This window comes from Typopeltis vanoorti, chromosome 7, assembly GCF_054136105.1.
Source record: "Typopeltis vanoorti isolate ZY-2024b chromosome 7, IOZ_Tvanoo_1.0, whole genome shotgun sequence".
NCBI lineage: Eukaryota > Metazoa > Arthropoda > Arachnida > Uropygi > Thelyphonidae > Typopeltis > Typopeltis vanoorti.
The window spans coordinates 132,531,186-132,554,353 of record NC_143555.1 but is presented as its reverse complement, the minus strand read 5'-3'; the positions used below and the strand labels follow the sequence as shown (position 1 = coordinate 132,554,353).

Here is a 23,168-nt window from a genome sequence, read left to right as displayed (position 1 = left end):
CCGAAGCCAGACTTTCATTGAAAAGCCAGGTTAAAGGCACTGTCAGTTCCCTAGCACATTCTCTCAAAACTCGTGGTGAAATACTATCCAGTCCCAAAGCTTTACTGACATCCACAGTACTCAGTATCTGAAACTCACTCTCCTCCTGTACATTTTCATTTTCCACTAAACCTCAAACCTGCCCTATCCCTCTAGCATTAAAACTGACTCCTCCAGGATGAAATACCCCAATAAAGTTCATTGAACAATTCCACTATGTCCTCTGAATCAGTCACTCTATTCCCATTTTTATCCCACAATGTCATTCTTCCACAGTCATTTCTCCTCCTACTGGCCACATAACTAAAAAATTTCCTAGGATTTTCCTTGGATCTGAGGGCCAATCTTTTCTCATATTCCAATTTCGCCTTCTTTACCATACTAGTCACTCTCCTGGCCTGTGTCTTATATTCTTCATGCATCTTCTCTTCACCTGTCTCCTTATATCTCTTCCATAGCCTATTTTTCACATGCAATTCCTGTTTAATATTGTTTGTCATCCACTTTACTCCAAATTGTGTCCTCTTCTTCACTCATGGTATACAACTTACCATTGCTGCTAACAAATATTCTTTCACAATTTCCCACACACTAACGATATCCCGGCCTTCCAATTCCTCCCTCCATGAAACTTCCCGAAGTTGACGTCTAAGACTATTATAATCACTGCTTTATAATTCCACATAAGTTCCCGTTTCTTTGATATGCCTGCATGTCTATTCATTTTCCAAGTCAAAACCATATGGTCACTCTCTCCAACTGGTGGGAGAGATGTCATCTCAGTTATTATTCACTCTTCTGATGCTATAACCAAATCCAAAACTCTTGAACCTCTTGTTCCCTCTGTTATATGTTGCCTAAGACATTTGTCCCTAAAGAATTCTAGAAATTCCATTCTCCTATTGCTACATGCATCTTCCTCTCTCCAATTTATACTACTGTAGTTAAAATCTCCCATAACAATCATTCTTCTTGCACTTGCCAAACTTAGCTGTCTAAACATCTCCTGGTCCCCATCCTCTGTGCTCCTGGGTCATTAGCAACACACCCCACTAAATATCCTGTCTTGCCTACCTCAACCTCTCACCAAATGCTCTCAAAATCATTTGTCTCACTTCCTTCCAAAGTCTACACTCTTAGAGGACATAGGTCGTCACTTATCATAAGCAGTACCCCACTACCACGCTTTCCCCTCCTCTCCTGCCAAAAAATGCTGTACCCAGTGACTTCTATTCCTGTTATTATATCCTCTTCTGTCAACCACGTCTCAGTGATCCCAATAATTTTTGGCCAGGCTTATGCTATCTGTGCCATTCCTCTCCCTTGTTCTGGATACTCCTGGCATTAGTATAAAGCATATAAATGCCATTGTTTCTATACCCAGCATTATCCCCTCTAGACTCCACTGGGCTCAGTGTTACCTGATGTCGTCTCCCTTCTCGTAAGTATCCATTCCCACAAGAGGCTAACCCTGCTATCATCCTCCCTGGTTCAGAACAGCAATTTCTCCAGATGCCTACGTCCTTCCTCATTCAAATGTAAGCATTCTCTCGCATACAATTCCTCTCTTTCCTCAAACGCACTCGAAGCATCCACATATACCAGTACTCTCTTGTCACACATTCTAGCTATTATGTCATTCAATATTACTGCTCTTCTGCTCAGCTCGTCATTATCATACCTAGGCAACATGCACACTATTTTCCCTCTCTCTGTCTTCTTCCATACAGCCTCAAGCAAAAATCTCATATCTCTCGCTGCCCAACTTACATTACCACTCAAGTCATTTGTTCCTATCATCACAATCATCTCATCCACCCTTTCACCTCTCTTAATTGCCATAGCCACCCTTTCTATTGTTCCTCCTGGCAAACACTCCTCACGCATCCTATCTTGAACACCACGGATCATTGAGTTGCCATACATTATACCTCTTACCATTTCCTCTCTCCTATTGTTTCCATTCTCTCCTCTTCTTTCATTCCAATAGGTCTCTTTCATTCCAATAGGTCTCTCTCATTCCCTCTCCTCTACTGCTATTCTCTCTTCTAGCATTCCCATACCTCTCTCTCCTAATGTTTCCATTCTCTCCTCTTCTAGCACTCTCTTACTGTTTCCATTTTCTCCACTTCTAGCACTTCCATATCCCTCTCTCCTACTGTTTCCATCCTCTTGTCTTCTAGCATTCCCATATCTCTCGCTCATTCCATCTCTCCTACTGTTTCCATTCTCTCCTCTTCTAGCACTTCCATATCTCTCTCTGCTACTGTTTCCATCCGCTTGTCTGCTAGCATTTCCATACCTCTCTCTCATTCCCTCTCTTCTACTGTTTCCATTCTCTCCTCTTCTAGTACCCCCATACCTCTCGCTCATTACCTCTCTTCTACTGTTTCCTTTCTCTCCTCTTCTAACACTCCCAAAATTCTCTCTCCCCTCGCTCTGATTCGGCTTGCATTTATCTCTTCCATTCTCCTAATATTATCTTTCATACATCTGCTCTCATTTACATGATATTCCACCTCCTCTTTCAGCTCATCTCCCTCTGCAGGTCAGTCACTCTTAATCTAATTCACTCTCCCAAACAAAACCATCTCCTAAACTTTCACAGTCACTCACTCCTTCCACACTATCAACTGTTATTTTCTCATTCATATATATATATATATATTTTTTTCATTCTCTCCTATTACACTACTCGTCTTCCTACATTCATTCCCCGTTCCTGGAGCAAACACTCCTCCCACTACCTGCATTTTGCCACATACGCTCTCTGCTCTCTTTCACAAGCCACATATCCAAAGTGTGCAGAAAAGTTTTACACTTTTCCAACTGAGACTGGCTTCTGGATTCTCCAATAAAATCCAAGACAAACTTTCAAAAGTAAGAGTGTCAGAAGACCATTCTTGGATGTATTGTATATAGGTGTTATAAAATTCATTTTTATAATTACCATAATTCTTCTCAATGATGAGTCCATCTTCAGTTAATGCCTTCAGTAAGGACTGTTCTTTCTTTGTTGCAAAATCATTATCTCGTCTCTGCTGAAGTTTCTCTAAGAGGCTTTCAATAATTGATTTTGCTTCAGCAAGAGTGACTTTCTCACCTTCAATTGCACAAATTGTTGCATGAAACATTTCAAATCGACATTCTAGAAATGTGGCTGTTAGCTCTGAAACTGGATTACTAAAGAAATTTTTTAGAAGCAGTGGTGGTTTATCAAGTGAAAGAACATATGATTTGAGAACTTTGTACATCTCATTCATCCTTTTGAGAGCAGGGTACAGAGACAACCATCGCTTTTTGAGATCCCTAACACTGTCTTGTACTCAGTATTTAAAAAATCACAAAAACCTTTGAGTGTATGCACTCTAACAGTATAGATATAAAAATGCTGATATAATTTTTCAATGACAACTTGAACGTCCGTGGGCAATATATCAGCTGCACATTGTATAGCATTATTTATGATATGGGGTGAACAACCAACTCCTATCAATGTACGATTCAATTTTGATTTCAATTTATGAAAAACATTGTTCTTTCCTCTTCAGGAACTTCTACCAAAATTTGTATTAGTATTATCTGCTGACAAGGCAACAACTTTCTTTTCAATATTCCACTTTGTCACTAGTTGCCATACATATTCTGTAAGTTTGTTTGCAGTTTCACACGGTAAATCTAAAACTCTAGAACCATAGTTTTGATGGCCTCTTTTGGTATGAAGTATCGAACTAGAACTGGAACTATTTTCAAAGCAAAATTTGAATTATCTATCATTGTCTATCAATTAATGATACATAATTGACTTTCTCAAGTTCGTTTCTGAAAACAGCCATTGCATTAGGTGGTAATACACTCATAATTATAGCTCGGGTCTTCTTTTGACTGCAAGTGAACTTTTTGTCGACGGATTATTTTCGACGTGTAGTCCATTGAACTGAAACTGTGGTTGTGCATGCATACATGATATGCAAATGTAGCTTCATCAGCTGCAAGATTTCTTTCCATTTCACCCATTGTTTTTTTAGAAAAATAATCTGACACTTTTCTACTTAGACTTGCATTTTCTGCTAATTTGTTTCTCTTCGTAACAATGTGCTGCGTGATGTCTGACCGACCACCGTGTTGTATGCTGAATATTGCATTCCATTGTGAACATTTCGCTTTCTCGTTGACTTTGCCATCACAGTTACATGGTATAATAAAAGGGTATTCGGTCCTTAGCTTTTCTGTGAGAACACACTTTCTCTTCAGCATTTTAAAGGCATAGGTGTGGACATGTCTAAGAAGAGCTCCTGATTGAGATAAGTTATTCTAGGATTAAGTATATACGCGTAATTGTTTGAGTAAGAGCGGCTGTAAACATTGTGCGCTACCGGTATTATTAGTGTGGGGAATTTTTCTTGCCTAAACTTAATTACGAAATCATTATTATTAGACCTAGTAACGTGCAGGGAAAAAAAATGATGGTGGCATTGTTGTTCCATGATTTTAATTTAGATTTCAGTTCTTTCATTAAGTGTGAGATCTATTATATGTATTCCTTTGATTACATAAATGATTTGTGGATGTTTAGCGCAGATGGAAGGAAGGGTGTGTGCGAAGTGTGACCTGAACGAGGAACTGATGAATGCAAATATGAAATTGATGACAGAAAGTGTTAGTAATGAGAATGTCGTGGGGGAACATGAGTGCACGTTTGAAAGAGAAGGATGATGAGAAAGAGAGGCGAAAAAATGTTAAAAAATCAGTAAAAAAGAAAAAGAGCGATTTGAAAACCGTAACGGATGTTAAAAGGGATGAAAGTTAGGCGAGAATGGCGGAAGGAAACGAAATTGAGAGAACGAATGAAACTAGAAATGGTGTGATGCAGAAATCGAAAGTGAAAAAAATTGAAAGTGAAAAAAATTGAAAGAATGAATGATAGCAAAAAAAGAATGAATGATGGCAAAAGTTGGACGCATGTTGGACTGAAAGTAATGAAACAAAGAAAGATGAATGAGAGTGAAAGTGAGAAGAATGATAGTGAAAGTTGGACGTATATTGGACCGAAAGTATGGAAACAAAGAAGGATGAATGAGAGTGAAAGTGAGAAGAGGGGGTCAAGAGTTAGAAAGTTAGAAAGTTTAATGATAGAGAGAATGTGTCGTGAGATTCGGAAGTTGAATTGGATTGGGTGAGGCAAGAAATGAAATGGATGTGGAATGAAATTAAGAGAATTCAGATCAAAATTATTAAAATAATCATGATGGCATGAAAGAGTTAATGAAAGATGAGCAAGTGGCGTTGTATGGTGACTCCATTATTAAAGGTGTGCTAGAGGATAGAATGCACAAGGTATGTTTTCCAGGTGGTAAAATCAGTAGAGTGATTGAGGCATTGGATATGAGGTGGGAGCGAGCAAAAGAGTTAATAGTATTAATTGGTACAAATGATTTGAGAGAGATCAAAGAGCATGTCAGAATGTATATCAGGAGGCTGTTTGGAAGGATAAAAGAGAATAGTGTGATAGGAAGGGTAGTCAGTGTGTTGCCTAGGTATGACTGTGGTGAAATGAGGCAGAGAGCAAGGATTATCAATGATATGCTGGCTAAAATGTGTGAGGAGATGGGAGTACAGTTTGTTAATGTGTGGAATGAGTTTGAAGGACGAAGTGAGCTGTATGGGAGCGATGGACTGCATTTGAGTGGTTATGGTGTGAGTCGCTTGGAGAGACTGCTGCTGGAAAGTGGAGAAGTGAATAGAGAGAATGAATCAGATCAAGAGGGGAGTGATGTGGAAGAGAAGGAGAGATTGAAGATGTGGATATGAATGGGGAAGTGAGTGGTATGAGTATAGAAAATGAGAGAATGGGTGTGCAAGAGGAGTAGGGAAATGGGGAGGCTCAGGGTGGACAGGGGTACACAGTGTGAGAAAGGTGGATGCTCCAAGAGGAGGTGAGAGCATGTGTAGGCAGGAAAGAAATGGGATGACCAGGGATCAAGAGGAAACAGTTGGAATTGAAAAGGGTTCTACAATGAAGAAGCAGAAAGGGAAATGGCCCCAGTCCAGCATGGAGAGATCACATCGAGTGAGTGGTATCAGTGGAACTAGCTGTAGATCCAGAAATGAGCTGTTGTGTTTGTATACCAATGCTAGAAGTATAAGAAATAAGGCAGATGAAATGGTTGCACTAATTGCGTCTGTTCACCCAAAGATTGTCAGAATAAGTGAGACATGGTTAGATGAAGACGACATCCTCACAGGAATAGAGATGGAAGGGTATGATATGTTTCGTGAGGATAGAAAGGGTAAAAAGGGAGGGAGAGTGCTATTGATGATAGAGAAAGAGTTATGTCCATACAAAGTAGAGATGATCTATCTCACACCGTACTTTGAGGCAGTAATGGTGTGAGATAGAGGTGAATAGCATCAAATACTTGCTGGGAGGTTGCTATAGACTTGGTAATGTGGATAGTGGTGATAGTGAAATGTATAGTCAAATTAGCCAAGCAAATAAGAAAAGGGTGATCATTATGGGCGATTTTAATTATGGCAATATAGACTGGAATGATGAGATAGCAACTGGAAGTAAAGAAAATGAGTTTCTTGAGTTTTTGAGGGATAACTACCTCAGACAGTATGTAACAGAGGCCACACGAGGATTAAGGGTCTTGGACTTGGTCATCTCATCAGAGAATGTAATTATAAATGCAGTGTCAAATCATCCACCAATTGGTGAGAGTGACCATGAGGTGATTACCTGGGTGGTTGCCAGCAGTGGAAGGACCCCTGTGAGAAAAGGGTATATGTGGAACTACAAGGGGGGGGGGTGATTATGAAGATCTCAGGAGACAGCTTGCGGTAGCGTGGAATAAGGAGTTAGCTGGAAAAGAGATCAATGCAGCTCGGGGGATTTTCAAAAACTATCTAGTAGATGCAATGTCTAAATGTATTCCAAGGGTGAGAAGGTTAAATAAGGTAGGTGCGAGATGGATGAATAAAGAGATTAAGCATGCAAGCAGAAAAAGGGCATTGTGGAGGCAGCATAAGAGAAGTGGAAATAACCAATTTCATGAGGTCCACAAAGACCAGGCAAGGAGAGTGACTTGGTTGGTGAGAGTAGCTAAAGAGAGGTATGAACAGCAGTTAGCTAACGAAGCCAAAAAGAATCCTAGGGAGTTCTTTCGATATGTAGCCAGCAAAAGAAAGAATGATTATGGAAGGATGACACTGATTGGAGAAAATGTTATAAAGACAGCTGTTGCAGAATGTGTGGTGGAGATACTTAATGAGCAGTTCATAAAGATCTTTCAATCTTGTGAATGTGACTTCATGGAGAGATTGAGAGCAGTTGATGATGGGGAGGAGAGACTGACTGTAAGTGAGCAAGAGGTGTTTGGGGAGTTGAGTAAACTAGACGTAAATAAGGCTGTGGGACTTGATAATATATCACCATGTATTCTGAAGGAATGTGCCAGAGAGTTGACACCTGCCTTGACATATTTTTTTAATACGAGTCTTGCACTTGGTCAAGTTCCTAAAGAGTGGAAGCAGGGCAAGATTGTGCCACTTCATAAAGGAGGTGATCAAACTCAAGCATCAAACTACAGGCCTATCTCTGTGTCAGGTGTTGTAGTTAAGTTGTTGGAGAAGCTTGTGAGAATTAGGATTCAGAGTTGGGTTGACAACAATGGTATAATCTTTGGTGGACAGCATGGATTTGCTAAAGGGAGATCACATTTTAGTAATCTACTTACTTATTACAATAAAGTGACTGCTTCCTTGGACAGAGGAGAAGGATACTCAGTAATATACTTGGATTTTGCAAAAGCTTTTGATAGAGTACCTCATCTTAAGTTTACAGTCAAACTAGAGCAGATGGGGTTGGCTATTAGATTAGTGCATTGGATTTGAGACTGGCTATCTGATAGGCATCAACAAGTTGTGTATGGGGGTGCGATATCCAGGAAAAGGAAAGTCATTTGTGGAGTGCCTCAGGGGTCTGTTTTAGGGCCATTACTATTTAACTTGTATATTAATGATATTGGCGAAGATTTGGATGGAGATATTCAGTTGGTTGCAGATGATGCAAAGTTGGGACGAACCATAAAGAGTAGTGAAGATGTTGTGGCCTTGCAAGAAGACTTGATTAAATTGAGTGATTGGGCACGGATATTGGGATGTGAGTTCAATGTTGCAAAATGTAAGGTTTTAAAATTTGGAAAACAAATATGGAATGCAGAATTTATGCTTGGTGAAAATATATTGTTGGAGGTAGAGGAAATAAGAGATCTGGGTGTGATAGTGGATAAGGATCTAAAATTTAGGGGACACATCCCCAAAATTGTGAAGACAACACAAAGGTTTCTGGGAATGATGCAGAGGACACTGACGTGTAGAAGTAGGGAGATTCTTGTTCCGTTGTATAAGGCTTTGATTAGGCCACACATGGACTATTGTACCCAGATTTGGTCACCGGGTTTTCAGAAGGATGAAGAGATGTTGGAAAGGGTCCATAGGCGACTGACTAAGGTAGTTTCTGACCTCTGGAATGTTGAGTATGAGGAAAGATTGAGAAGAATTAATTTGCAGCGTCTAGTGGAGAGGAGGAAGAGGGGAGATATGATAGAGACCTACAAGTTCGTAAGGAGTTGTTATAAGATCAATGGTGGAGAAGTTCTACAGAGAATAGTGGGAGATCAGGGGAGAACCAGAGGTCATCCCTGGCAGCTGTATAAAAAGGGTGTGAGTAGGGGAGTGAGAGGCAGGTTTTTTCGTGCAGAGTTGTGAATGATTGGAATGCCTTGCCTGAGAGTGTGGTGTCTGCAAGGAGTTTGAGTGTGTTTAAGACACAGTATGATGAGATGTGTGTGTGATAAAAGGACCTCCCAGATGAGTCTTTGACTCCATGTGGTCTTGGGGTAATAATTATAATAATAAAATAATAAATCTAATTACGTTTCATAACAGATCTGTGTCATATCAAATAAGCCGTGCGTAGTTATTACAACATCCGCTAGTTGCACTATTCTTGCAACTTGTCAGTATTGTCAATTGATAAGAAAATTTTATGAAATAACTAATATCGATTTCTTGGCAATTACATGTTTTATGTTTAAGTATGGGAATGTTAAACACAAATCCACCAATTATGGGACAATTCTGCGTCCCGAAGAGTTTTATCGGGACGCAGAATAAGCGTCCCGATATTGTTGTTAAACTTATAATAAGGGACAATCCCATAAAATACGGGACGTATACGAACCCTAGGCATAGACTTTAATGATAATTCTAATGGTATTGTTAAGTTGCACATCGACCTTACTGATATGGTAACTCAAATACTACACTCCAGCATAGTATTCTGCACAAGAGTACACTAGGGCATGGGCATCAGATTTTAAAATGTTACCTCATACTACACAGCCCAAACACACACAAGCTTCCTGATGATATTATTCCTAGTTTTTAGCTTTTGGCAGACATTTTCCAGGTGTTTTCTGAAGGTTAAACAGCGATCTAAGGTGACTCCAAGATATTTTGGGTTGGGGTTGTTCTTCAAAGATTCTCCTTCCTTTGAATAAGACCATCAGCCGTTTATCAGCTTGATGATTGTTCAAGTGAAATGTGCAAACTTCATTGTTAGAGGGATTTGAGCAGAGACACCATTTGGTGTAATAGTTGTACAGAACTTCAAGGTCAGAACTGAGCGCAGTCTCGGCCTCTTTCAGGTGTTTAGCCTGAGTCGTCAATGCCAGATCGTCTGCGTATGGGAACTTTCAGGATGAGGTTTGTGGCATGTACTAATGTATAAATTAAAGAGGAGCGGAGCTAGCACAGAGCCCTGTGGTAGCCCATTTTTAGTACTTTAAAGGGACTATTTTTACCATTCAGTTGTACGTTGAATTTGCGTTTTGATGTCATGTGCTTTAGGATGTTAATCATCTTTGGGTCTTGTACTACAGTTGCAAATTTCAATATGAATCCATTCACCTAAACTGTGTCGTAAGCAGCAGACAGATCTATGAATGCTACTGAGGTTTTAAGGCCTTTTTTGAAAACCAGCTTCTGTATGTGTATGTGTAGTAAGGGCAAGTACTTGATCACAGCAGCTGTGAGAGTCTCTGAATCTAGCTTCTTCATTTGGTACTATGGCATTAATCAATGAGTAAATTCGATTATAGAGTAATTGTTCAAAAAAAAGTTTATAGGGAATACTTAGTAAAGATATTGGTCGATAGTTTTGCTGCATCAGTGATATCTTTTCTAGGTATTAGAATGGCTATAACTTTGCTCCTCAGGAATTCCTTTGGGATGTTCCCACTTTCTAGAATTTTACAGAAAAACTGCAAGGGTCACTTACGAGCATTACTTCCAAGAATTTTAATGAACTCAGGCTATATACCATCCAGGCCTGCTGCTTTGTTATTTTTCAGTGATTTAATTGCTTGAATCAGTTCGTTTTCAGTGAATGGCATTGAGAGGTGGGTTATTTTGTTTGACACTTCTATAAACATGGATATATTTGGTCCTAATTTCTATAGAATAGGATGCACTAATCTTAGATGTTTGCTGGATTGTAGTTGCTATGTCTTTAGGGGTGATCTCCATGACTTCTTTCTACTTAGAAACTGATGCAGTTCCAAGTTTTCATAGTAAGGCCCAAGCCTTGTGGCTAGAGGGGGATGAAGTGTAAATTTTTGATTGTGGTTTTCCAACATTGGCATCATTGTTCATTAAGTATTTCTAAAATTTTTTTTCCGATTTCAGGATCTGGATCTTTTATGTATTTTTTGAATAGTTCCTCAGTTTCAGGAGTCCAGCATGGGGTGTACTATTTCCGAAAACCTCTTGATATACATCGTTTTGCAACACCTATCGATACTCCTACAAAACGTTTGTAATTTTCAACTTCAGGTTGGACCCAACGGATGTTAGATTCAATTTGTTTAGAGTACTGTTCCCAGTTAGCTTTGCGAAAATTCCATCTTGGTTTTTCCACAGATTATATAATCAGGATTTGTGTTCCTAATAGTGACTATAACAGGTCTATGTTGAGATCCTGGAAAGTTTTCAAGTACTTTCCTATCAGTGGGTAAAGGATTATCCTCAGCATTACAAGTGACAAAGCAGAGGTCAGGGGTTGAGTCTGTCTTCCATCTACCCGATTTAAAGGTTCCAGAATCTTTTGCATCCAAAACCAGTGATAGCCCAAGGCTTTCAGCCTTCCATCAGTCTAGTGCCATTGATATCATTTCTACAATAGCCAGAGGAGTAGTGTTGACTGTTAAAATCTCCTATATACTGCTGGATGTTGGTGAGCAGGAAGAGCTGGGATAGACCAAGTTTGTTTTGGTGGTTTATAAACTGACACTATGGTTGTGCCAGCTGCCTTTGCTGTGATGATCTCAAGGTTATTATGATTAGAAAATGATAGTATTTTGCAGTTTTCCATGTTCTCTTGCACGTATACAGCAGAACCATATATTGGTGACAGGAACTTTTGTGGTAATCTCATCTTCTTTGCTGATATGTAGTTCCTGGACAGAGATTACATCAATGTTATTTATCCTGCAGATTTTCTCAAGTAGTTCACTTTTGGCTCAGGAGGCACCCTCTATATTAATTTGCAGTATCCGTAGGGTGAATTCAGTTTCCATTATTTTTTGGTCAGTTTGGAAACCTTTTTGAAAAGGTCTACTTCTTTTCTTCCTGTTACAATTTCCTTTCAATTTGCACATATTAGCCGGGAAGTCAAAAAAATGACAGGTTCGGCTCCCAATAATCGTGAAAGTTTAGCCTCCAAAGACGTCACCCAGGTACACCACAAGGAGGTATTTCATGACAATTCAACACCCAGTGATGAAGTAAAGGAATAGGATGTATCTCTGAATACTGAATATGCTAAATGTTAATAATGCAGGGGACATAGAATTTCACGTGTTTTATGGAAATGTGCTATAGAATTGACCGTGGCATTAGCTTGGCTGTTTAATGAATGTCTTGCAATGGGACAGGTTCCTGGAGAGTGAAAGGAAGGTAAGATAATACCATTGAATAAGGGTGGTTTGTATTTCTTCTGTAGTTGTTAAGATTTTGGAGAAATCGGTAAGAGCTTGTATACAGAACTGGATAGATGAGAACAATATTATTCATGCAGGCCAGCATTATTATTATTATTATTATTGTTCCGGGCAACTCCAAGGAGTTAACAGACTCATCGAGGGAGGCCCTAACATCATGTCAAGAACAACTATTCGACATTGACACAGTATCTATCATACTTTGCCTTGAGCTCATTCATGGTCGTAGCACCCACAACAGACTCTGGAAGCTTATTCCACTCATTCACCACTCTCCAAGTAAAAAACCTAGCTCTAACACCCTTGTCAACCACGCTCTTGCCCAGCTTCCATGCATGGCCCCTAGTCCTCCCACCACCAGTCATATTTTCAAAAATATCTCCTGGATCAATCTTATAGAAACCCTTCAGTAATTTGAATGTCTCAATCATATCACCCCTCCTTTGCCTATCGTCCAATCTCTGCAACCCACAAATCTTCAACCTATTCTCATAAAGTTTATTCCACAGACCTGCTATCATCTTGGTCACTTGTCTCTGGATCCTCTCCACTTCCTCCCCATCACGAAGAAACCCTGGTACCCATAACTGGGCACAGTAGTCCAGATGAGCTCTTATCAAGGCTCGATACAGAGGAACAACAACTTGTTTGTCTCTGCATGTTAAAGTATTTTTCAGAAGCCAAGTGATTTGATGAGCTGATTTAGTCACTTTTGCAATGTGCAAAATAAACTTCAATTCCCTATCCACCAACACTCCCAAATCCCTGGCCCCATCAATCTCCTGGAGTACAATTCCACCAATACGATATACTGCTGCTATTCTTTTCACCCCAAAGTGCATAACCTTACACTTTGCCACATTAAACTGACATCCATTTTTCCTAGCCCAGTCCTCCAAACTATCCAAATCATCCTGTAAAATTTTGACATCCTGTGCACTCACAATTGCTCTACCCAACTTTGCATCATCAGCAAACAAGTGAACACTTCCTCTCAAATCCTTGCCAATATAATTGATGAACAAATTGAAAAGCAGTGGTCCAAGAACAGAGCCCTGCGGCACACCACTAGTCACAAGCCGTTTTTTAGACTCCACTCCTGAATAAACCACTCTCTGGTATCTCTCCATCAACCACCCTCCTATCCATCTCACCAACCCTATATCTATCCCCATCTGCTCCAGTTTACTGATTAGGGTTCCATGTGGCATCCTGTCAAAGGCCTTGGCAAGGTCCAGTAGTATCACTGTAAACCCATTACCTCTGTCCAGTTCAGCCGTCACTGTGTTATAAAACATGAGCAAGTTACTGAGGCATGATCTACCCTTCACGAAACCATGTTGTCCCCCATACAATATCCCATTTTCATCTATCCAATCCTGTATTCCTTTCTTGACTAATTTCTCTAAGACCTTGACAATGATTCCTGATATGCTAATCGGTCGGTAATTTACAACAGCAGTCTTGGAACCACCTTTATGCAGTGGAACTATTTTCCCCCTCTTTCCACCCCCTCAGTACTAACCCAGACCTAAGACTCAAATTAAACAAAATGGTCAAGGGTACTGACAATTCTTTAGCTGCTTCTCGTACGACACGAGCTGGTATACCATCCAATCCCACGGATGTATTAACATTGAGGTTATGCAATAGACTACTCACCTCCACTTCATTCACCACAATTCCCGTATAATCTACTGGTTTATTCGTTTCTGCAATGTCACCACCTGGTTGATATATACTTGCAAAGTGCTCACTCAGTAACTCAACTATATCAACTGATTCAGTTACCTCCCTACCATCAGCATTCTTTAAAATCATTATGCCATGTACATTTTTCCTTTTACTTGCTACATATCTAAAAAACTGTTTAGTATTCTCTTTAGCCTGCATGGCCAATGTTCTTTCGTAATCCTTTTTTGCTTTTCTTACCACACTCGTTACCCTTCTGGCCTGTGCTTTATACCGTTCATGTGCCTGCTGGTCACCTTTCTCCTTAAATTCTCTCCATAGTTGTTTCTTTTTTTGCAGCTCAAGCTTAATGGTGTTATTCATCCTTTTAACCCCTACTTGATTTATTATTCGGACTCTAGTTATACAGTCAGCCATTGCTTCATGCAAACACTTCTTAACTGCCTCCCATGCACTATTAACTTCTAGTCCTTGCAGTTGTACATGCCATGGCACTGAACCAATCAAACTCCTAAGCTTGTCATACTTTCCAGCCCGATAATTCCACATCATGTACCCTGTCTTAATTGAAAATTCCACACCTTTAGTCACCTCCCAAGTCAAGACCCTATGATCACTCTCACCAATTGGTGGCAATGTGGTCATATTTGTTACAGCCAAATCCTCAGATGTAATTACTAGGTCACTCTCTGACCCCTAGTATTTTCCATTACATGCTATCGCAGATAGTTATCCCTTAATAACCGCATAAAATCCAATTCCTTCCTCCCGTGTGTCCTCTCCTCACTCCAATCAATGCGACCATAGTTGAAATCTCCCATAATAATTACCCTCCTTCCACTCATTTCTTCTATTTGCTTGTGCATACTGTCACCACCACCATCTTTTCCATCATCTGGCCTATAGCAGCACCCAATTGTATATTTAGTTCTGCTAGCCACAATCTCACACCAAATGGCCTCAAATGTGCTCTTTTCTTTATCCTGCAATTCAACTTCTATTCTCCTTGGCTGTAGCTCATCAGCTATCATCAACAATACTCCCCCCATTTTATTCTCCCTGTCATTCCTGAACACACTATATCCATCACATTCAGTCCCACTAGCTATATCATCTAAGGTCAGCCATGATTCACTAATACCAATAACCTGTGGTCTGGCAGTGCCAACCATGGCCAAAAACTCTTCCTTCTTGTTCTTAATACTCCTAGCAGTAGTGTACCTGAATTTAAGACCCCCATTTGTCCCAACCCTACCTTGATGCCTTATGTTAACTGTCTCACTCTGATTTGTTGTCCTTATTCGCTCGGGCATATTATATTCATTCATATATTCAACTGCCTCCCTAAGGACTGTATATCTACCCCCCCCCTTAATAAATCTAGTTTCCCTGAATTTGCACATCCACTACATTCAGCAACACTTTCTCAAGTCTCCTTACACCGTAACCATTCGAATGCAAGCCATCCATCTTATATAGATCCTTTCGCCCATCGAACTCACTCCACACATCCACAAATTCCACCATAGTTGCATAAAGTCATTCGCAATTATGGCCCTCCTTTTAAATATTTCACTGTCATACTGTGGCAAAAGACTAATCATTCTAACTCTCTCACTCTTTTCTTTTGCTACCTCAAACAATTCATCCAAGTCTTCTATCATTTCCATTTTATCTCCTTTCAAATCATTCTTATCTGCCACAACAATCATTTCTTTCACCCTTTCCTTTTGCTCTCTAATAGACTCAGTTACATCCTTTATGGTCGCACCAGGTTGGTACGATTTTGTCAAATCCTCTACTAACACACCTCATACTAACGAGTCTCCATACAGCACTCTATCCTTCATTTTGTTCATGTTCACACTCATACGCCTATTTTTCCTGTCATACTTTTTATTATTGGCTGGTTCATTCAGTCGACTTTTGCTCATACGCTCTAGCTGCTGTTTTGCCCTTTGTATCGCACCATTCAACAATGCAATCTCACTCGTTGCATCTATCTGATCTTTTTTATTCTCTGTAAAACCATTAATACTATCATTCACACTTTCTACATTCATACTCTCACAATTCTCTGGACAACCTCGGAGTTTCTTGTCATATCCCTATTTTCTTCATTCTGAAGTTTGACAAAAATATCACACTCACGATCCGAAATAAACTTCAATTTCTCATTCTCCCTACATTTTCTACACACATTCACTCCTTTATTATCATCTAACCACACTCCAACCGCACTCAGCAAAGCGTACATTTCGCAGATAGTACACTGAATCATCTCCTTTATATTACCGTTCTTGAAAGAAGATAGCGAACCATCATTACTGGTTGCCATTTTCCTTCGTACTGGAGCCATACTTACTTGTAACGTATTTTATCAAATTATAAATTATAAAACACCAAATACATACAAACAGACGCACTAAGATATGCAAGGCAAACAAAACTACGCAATATTAAAGTAAATTTATCAACGATAACTGAAAATAACACTTATCTTATCAGGAGCTTTCATGAACACTACACACTATGATTCCCTCTAGTGGCGACTTCAATAATAATACCGACGGCAATAATAATAATAATAAGAACTGGATAGATGAGAACAATATTATTCATGCAGGCCAGCATGGATTTGTTAAAGTGTACGCTCTTGTTTTAGTAATCTGGTAACTTTTTATAATAGAGTAACAAGAGCAATGGATGAGGGTAAGGTATACACTGTCATTTTTTTGGGATTTTTCAAAGGCATTTGACAGGTTTTCACAGGTCAGGTTGATTTTTAAGTTGCAACATATGGATTTGGATATCAGGTCAGTGGATTAGATTGGATTGGTGATTAGCTCTCTAGTAGATAAAGAGTTGTATATGGGGGAGCAGTATCAGAGAGTTGGAAGGTTACAACTAGAGGTCCACAGGGTTCCGTGATTGGTGTTCAATCTTTATGTCAGTGATATTGTCACAGAACTACAGGGAGATGTTCAGTTGTTTGCAGATGTGGAGCTTTGGAAGGTTATTAGTAATAGTGCTGATGTTTTGGCTCTTCTAAAGGATTTGAATAGGCTGAAAAGGTGGACAAACAAATGGGGATGTCACTTTAATGCAACTAAATTTAAGGTTTTAAATTTTGAGATCCACAGATGGGATATTTCATACTCACTTGGTGGGGTTATTCTGGAAGACATGGAGAAGCAAGGGATCTCGGGGTGATTGTGGATAGAGATTTGAAGTTCTGAGGACACATATTTCAAAGGTGTGAAGACATCTGAGGAAATTTCAGGTGTTGAGGAGGACATTGACCTATTGTATAAAGCTTTGATCAGACCATATCTGGATTTCTGTGCTCAGATCTGGTCACTAGGATTTGAAGGGGATGAAGTAACCTTGGAGAGGGTGCAGAGACAGATAACAAAAATGATATCAGGACTGTACACTGTTGATTATGAGGACAAGCTGAGGGCATGCAGACTGCAGGGTTTGGTGGATAGAAGACAAAGGGGAGGATATGATCAAGGCATTTAAGCTATTTATTTATTTGTATGGAGTTTCCTCCCTTTTTCTCTCCTGTCCCTACTGGGGCAAGTTGAGCCCCCTCATGGGGGGGTTAAGTATTTATGGCTGTAGATCTGTGTGTGTTCACAGAGCCGGTTTGCCTGCTTGCGGGATGAAAAATGCCAGATAAATTGGCAGAAAAAACCTTATTGCCTGTGCCCAAGACCAGCTAACTTGGCTATGGCTGAGAAAGATCCTCAAATTCCTGACATCTTAGACAGGAATCGAACCTGGGACACTCTTTCCCCAGTCATATGGTTGCGAAGTACACAGCTACTAGGCTAACTGCATGGACATTTAAACTATTGAAGGGTTATTATCGTGTTAACACTAAAGAGATTTTTCATATGGTAGAACGAGAAGAAGAAGAAGCAAGGACAAGGAGTCATCGCTGGAAGTTGCAAAAGGGAGTGGTGAGAAAAAGGGTAAGAAGTAAGTTTTTGCATGGAGAGTGGTAGGAGAATGGGATGTATTGCCTGAGAGGGTGACGATCATGTAGACAGTGGATGAGTTAAGGAGTAGTATGACAGACTTTGTGTTGATCTCCTATAATAAGTCTTGTGACTCCATATATTATTATTTTCCTGACCATGGAGGTCAGGAAAATAATAATATATGTATGTATATATGTCATGATGTATGCAGGAATTTCCTAACAAACAGTTTGAATATTCCTAAGAAGTGAGGTAAATCTTTGCATTATTATTATTTACCAGTAATTGATATTAATTGGTAACAAAGACAAAATTCACTGAAATCGCTATGATAATCAATGTAATCTGTGTCCATTTTGGTGCATAAAATAGGATATATCCTTTTATGGATGAGTAGGATTACATATTCCTTGACACATATATTTCAGTTTCTGCACATTCCTATGATGAGACTCTAAGAACTTGGAGGAAACGTTTTGTAACCTCACAAGCTATAGCAATTACATCTAAGAGTTTAATAGAAGTTAATGGATTATGGATTAATCATCACACATATATAAGGCTTATAAAGCTCATAAGACAGTTCTTCTCTCTTCTCTTCTTCTCTCTTTCATCATCTATGTGGATGATGATGATGAGGCCGAATGAACTCTTTCCACTTCTGTATGTCCCTGGAGAGTCCGAACAATTCTGTCCAGTTTGATGTCACTTGCTGTGATTTGGTTTTCAGGTCCTTTTTTATTTTGTCTATCCATCTAATTCTGGGCCGTCATTTGGGTCTTTTACCTTCCATTGTTGTATTCAGGGCTTTAGATGGTAGTCTTTCTGTTCCTATTCTGGTTACATGGCCAAACCATCACAGTCTTCGTTCTTGGATTTTGTCTATTATTGTTAGTGTTTCTTGTTTTAGTCATTTCCTTATGTCTTCGTTTCTTAATCGATCCAGCAGAGATACTCCAAGTAATCTTCTTAGCCAACCCATTTCAGTAACTAATAATTTTTTCTCATCAGCCTTTTGAGATTCCAGCATTCATTTCCATAGAGGAGTATTGGGAGGACCGTTGTTTCATAGATTCTTACTTTTGTTACTTGTTTGATGTCTCTTGACTTCCATATTTTATTAAGTTGTCCAAAAGTTTGGGATGCTTGACTAATTCGTCTGTTTATATCTTTTATAATTTCACCATTGTACTCAATAACTCCTCCAAGGTAGGTGAAGTTTTCTACCTGCTCTAGATTCTTACTATCAATTTCAATTTTCAGATTGGTGCTTCTTTTTCCTATTTGCATAATTTTTTTTTTGTCTATATTTATGTTTAATCCAGATTTTATACACTCCTCCTTTATTTTATCAGAAATTCACTGTAGATTTTCTTCTGTGCTTGCAAGTAATGCAATGTAATCTGCAAATTTTAAATTTTATTATTATTTATTATTATTAAACAAGACCTCATGGAGTCAAAGACTCATCTAGGAGGTCCTTTTATCTCACACACATCTCATCATACCGTGTCTTAAACACATTTAAACTTCTTGCAGACACCACACTCTCAGGCAAGGCATTCCAATCACTCACAATTCTGCACGAAAAAAACCTGCCTCTCACTCCCCTACTCACACCCTCTTTATACAGTTTCCAGGGATGACCTCTGGTTCTCCCCTGATCTCCCACTATTCTCTATAGAACTTCTCCACCATTGATCCTATAACAACTCCTTACCAACTTGTAGGTCTCTATCATATCTCCCCTCTTCCTTCTCTCCACTAGACTCTGCAAATTACATCTTTTCAATCTTTCCTCATACTCGACATTCCAGAGGTCAGAAACTACCTTAGTCAGTCGCCTTTGGACCCTCTCCAACATCTCTTCATCCTTCTGAAAACCAAGTGACCAAATCAGGGCACAATAGTCTATGTGTGGCCTAATCAAAGCCTTATACAATGGAACAAGAATTTCCCTACTTCTACACGTCAGTGTCCTCCACATCATTCCCAGTAGTCTTTGTGTTGTCTTCACAATTTTGGCGATGTGTCCCCTGCATTTTAGGTCCTTATCCACTATCACCCCCAGATCTCTTATTTCCTCTACTTCCAACAATATATTCTCACCAAGCATAAATTCTGCATCCCATCTTTGTTTTCCAAATTTTAAAACCTTACATTTTGCAACATTGAACTCACATCCCCATTTGCTTGCCTAATCACTCAATTGATTCAAGTCTTCTTGCAAGGCCACAACATCTTCATTACTCTTTATGGTTCGTCCCAACTTTGCATCATCTGCAAACAACTGAATATCTCCATCCAAATCTTCGCCAATATCATTAATATACAAGTTAAATAGTAATGGCCCTAAAACAGATCCCTGAGGCACTCCACTAGTGACTTTCCTTTTCCTGGATATTGCACCCCCATACACAACTTGTTGATAACTATCAGATAGCCAGTCTCCAATCCAATGCACTAATCTAATATCCAACCCCATCTGCTCTAGTTTGACTGTCAACTTATCATGAGGTACTCTATCAAAAGCCTTTGCGAAATCCAAGTATATTACTGTGTATCCTTCTCCTCTGTCCAAGGAAGCAGTCACTTTATTGTAATAAGTAAGTAGATTACTAAAACATGACCTCCCTTTAGCAAATCCATGCTGTCTATCAAAGATTATACCATTGTTGTCAACCCAACTCTGGATCCTAGTTCTCACAAGCTTCTCCAACAACTTAACCACAACACCTGACACACAGATAGGCCTATAGTTTGATGCTTGAGTTCGATCACCTCCTTTATGAAGTGGCACAATTTGTCACATTTTTCCCATATATTTTGATTCTGGAGTTTAAGGCCTTATTAGATGCTTCTTCCAATGTAAAATGAACAGGTCTGGTGACAGATTGCATCCCTGTCTTACTCCGCTCTCTGTGTGGAACCAGTTGGTTAAGGTGTTCTCCATTCGTACTGCACTTTCAGATTTCTCATACAGATTCTTTATTATTTTTATGGTTTTGTTGGGAATTCCAAATTCTTCCATAGTTTTCCATAGTTCTTTTCTATGGATTGAATCATATGCTTGACAAAAGTCTACGAAATTTATGTCGCAACTTTGGTTGTACTCTAGTGTCTTTTCTATTAGCTGTCTTAAGGTGAATAGTTGATCAACTGTGCTTCACCCTGGTCTGAAACCGGCTTGTTCTTCTCCTAGTGCCAGTTCTATATATGGCTTAATTTGATTTTGGAGTACTTTCATAAAAATCGTACTAGGAATACTGAGGAGGCTAATGCCTCTGTAATTATTGCATTCTGTTTTATCTCATTTTTTGTATATAGGAGTTATGAATGATTTGGTCCAATCAGTAGGCACTGCTTCGTTTTTGTAGATCCTTTCAAATAATGTTTTTAATGGTTCCAAAAGTTGTTCCTTTCCTGGTTTTAAGAATTCTGCATGTATTTGATCAATGCCAGGTGCATTTCTAGTTTTGAGTTTTTCTATGCTGTGTGCTATTATTTCTGTGGTAAAGATATTTGTTTCCTCTTCCATTTCAGTGGCTGGAATCGTAATATGGTGGGAGCTGTTTTTATTATATAAATCTTTGAAGTATTCTTCCCATCTGGCCATTCTTTTTGTTTTACTTTCAATTAGTTGTCCCTCTTTGTTTTTGATCATTATAATTTTTGTTGTTCATGTCTTACTAATTTGGTCTATTTGTTTATATAATCCATGAAGGTTATTTTCTTTTGATAGCTTTTCTGCCATTTTGCATTTTTCTTCTAACCAGTTATTCTTGTCTCTTTTAACTAGTTATTCTTGTCTCTTTTAACTAGTTTTCTAATTTCTCTGGTTGATCTATTATATTCATTTCTGTTATAGTTCTCTTTTAGTTTTATGCTTTTCCTTTGATCGCTTAACCATTTTACTTCTTTCGAGATCCAATCCTTTTTACTTCCTCTTTCTGTGTAACCTATTGTTTTTTCTGCCGAATTTAATATTATTTCCTTTAATTTGCACCAGTGTTCTTCGATGTTTATATTCTGTTTTGGTAGTTCCTTCAGGTTTTTATCTAGTTCTAGTTGATATATTCTTAGAATATTGTTGTCTTGTAGTTTTTTTACATTCAGTCTCCTTTTGACTCTAAAAGTGCTTCCAGATTTTAACTTTATTCTTAAGTTTACTAATACTATCTTATGGTCTGATCCACAATCTGCAGAGAAGGATCTGCAGTTTAGGATACTTGATTTCCATCTTTGGTTTACAATAATATAGTCAGTTAATAATATAGTCATAAGACAGTTAATTACACTTAATTTACTCACCTGTACTTATTATTGAGTCAGTACTTTAGAATTGTCAAAAAACTAATATTAAGAACATCAGTAATACTAAAACAAAAGTATAAGAACTACTACTACTTATGGATATCTAAAATGGATCTCTGTTTATATTACAGGTGGTTATACAACACAGCTTCTTGTAGTGAGATTAGAATTAACATCTTTCGATCAAATTCCACAAACATTTAACCAGTATGCTGATATTGAATTTACAATGCCAGCAACTACAGTTTCCCACACGACTGTGCGATCTGTATCAGTAACAAATGTTAATCCTCCAGAAAAAGTTGTGCGTTATATGTCAAAGCATGAATACTGTGTTGAAATTGAATTTAAATCATCAGATACCGATGAACATGAATACATCAATGCAGAAGATCTTGCAAGGACAGCTCCTCCATCTATTTCTGAAATTACCCAAGAGCATCTAACTAAAGATAATAGTGATTAATAATGTAAAAATTATTACACACTGAGATATTTTATTGTTGTGATGTAAAGTTATTAAATGTAAATGATGTTAACAAATTCTAGACTCTTTGTTAAAAATATGGTATATTTCATTTTTTTAAATGTAATTGTTTTAACAATGTTAAATCTACAATGGTTATATATTTAGCATAAACTAAAATATCATCATTTTCTTTGATATCTATACAAATTGTATGTGTGAATAAATTGTTGCCACTGTTTTACTGATAGGAATGTAGACCTATTTTGAAAGTGAATATCCTTATTGTCAAATTATTTCAGGTTATATTTTAAACTTGCATTTGAAGCTGTGAATTCATTGAAAACTTCTAATGTTGTTGTCAGTATGCCAGAGAATGAAAATTAAGATACTTTGGTCTATTTACGGGAATTTGATAAATATAATATTCATTAAATTATAAAACTAAATATAAATTAAGGCATTTCCACCAAAATATCACTTTATTGTATTTTAAAAAAAAATTAATTTCATTCGTGGCGACAGTTTAAACTTTTATTTTATTTTGGGGTGTGTACATTATACATATTAGCTCTGCAAATATGCATAAAGTACAGAGTACTA

General features: G+C 38.4%; 1 protein-coding gene across 1 annotated transcript in view; it reads left to right on the top strand.

Annotated features, from left to right (window-relative positions):
• Positions 1–22,632, top strand: part of LOC150105077 (uncharacterized) — a 252,392-nt gene extending 229,760 nt beyond the window's left edge. Inside the window, exon 8 of the mRNA XM_090395112.1 lies at positions 22,231–22,632. Coding sequence (XP_090251238.1) covers positions 22,231–22,565 — 335 coding nt within the window. The 3' untranslated portion in view covers positions 22,566–22,632. The remainder of the gene's footprint in view (positions 1–22,230) is intronic.
• The last annotated feature ends 536 nt before the right edge of the window (positions 22,633–23,168 follow it).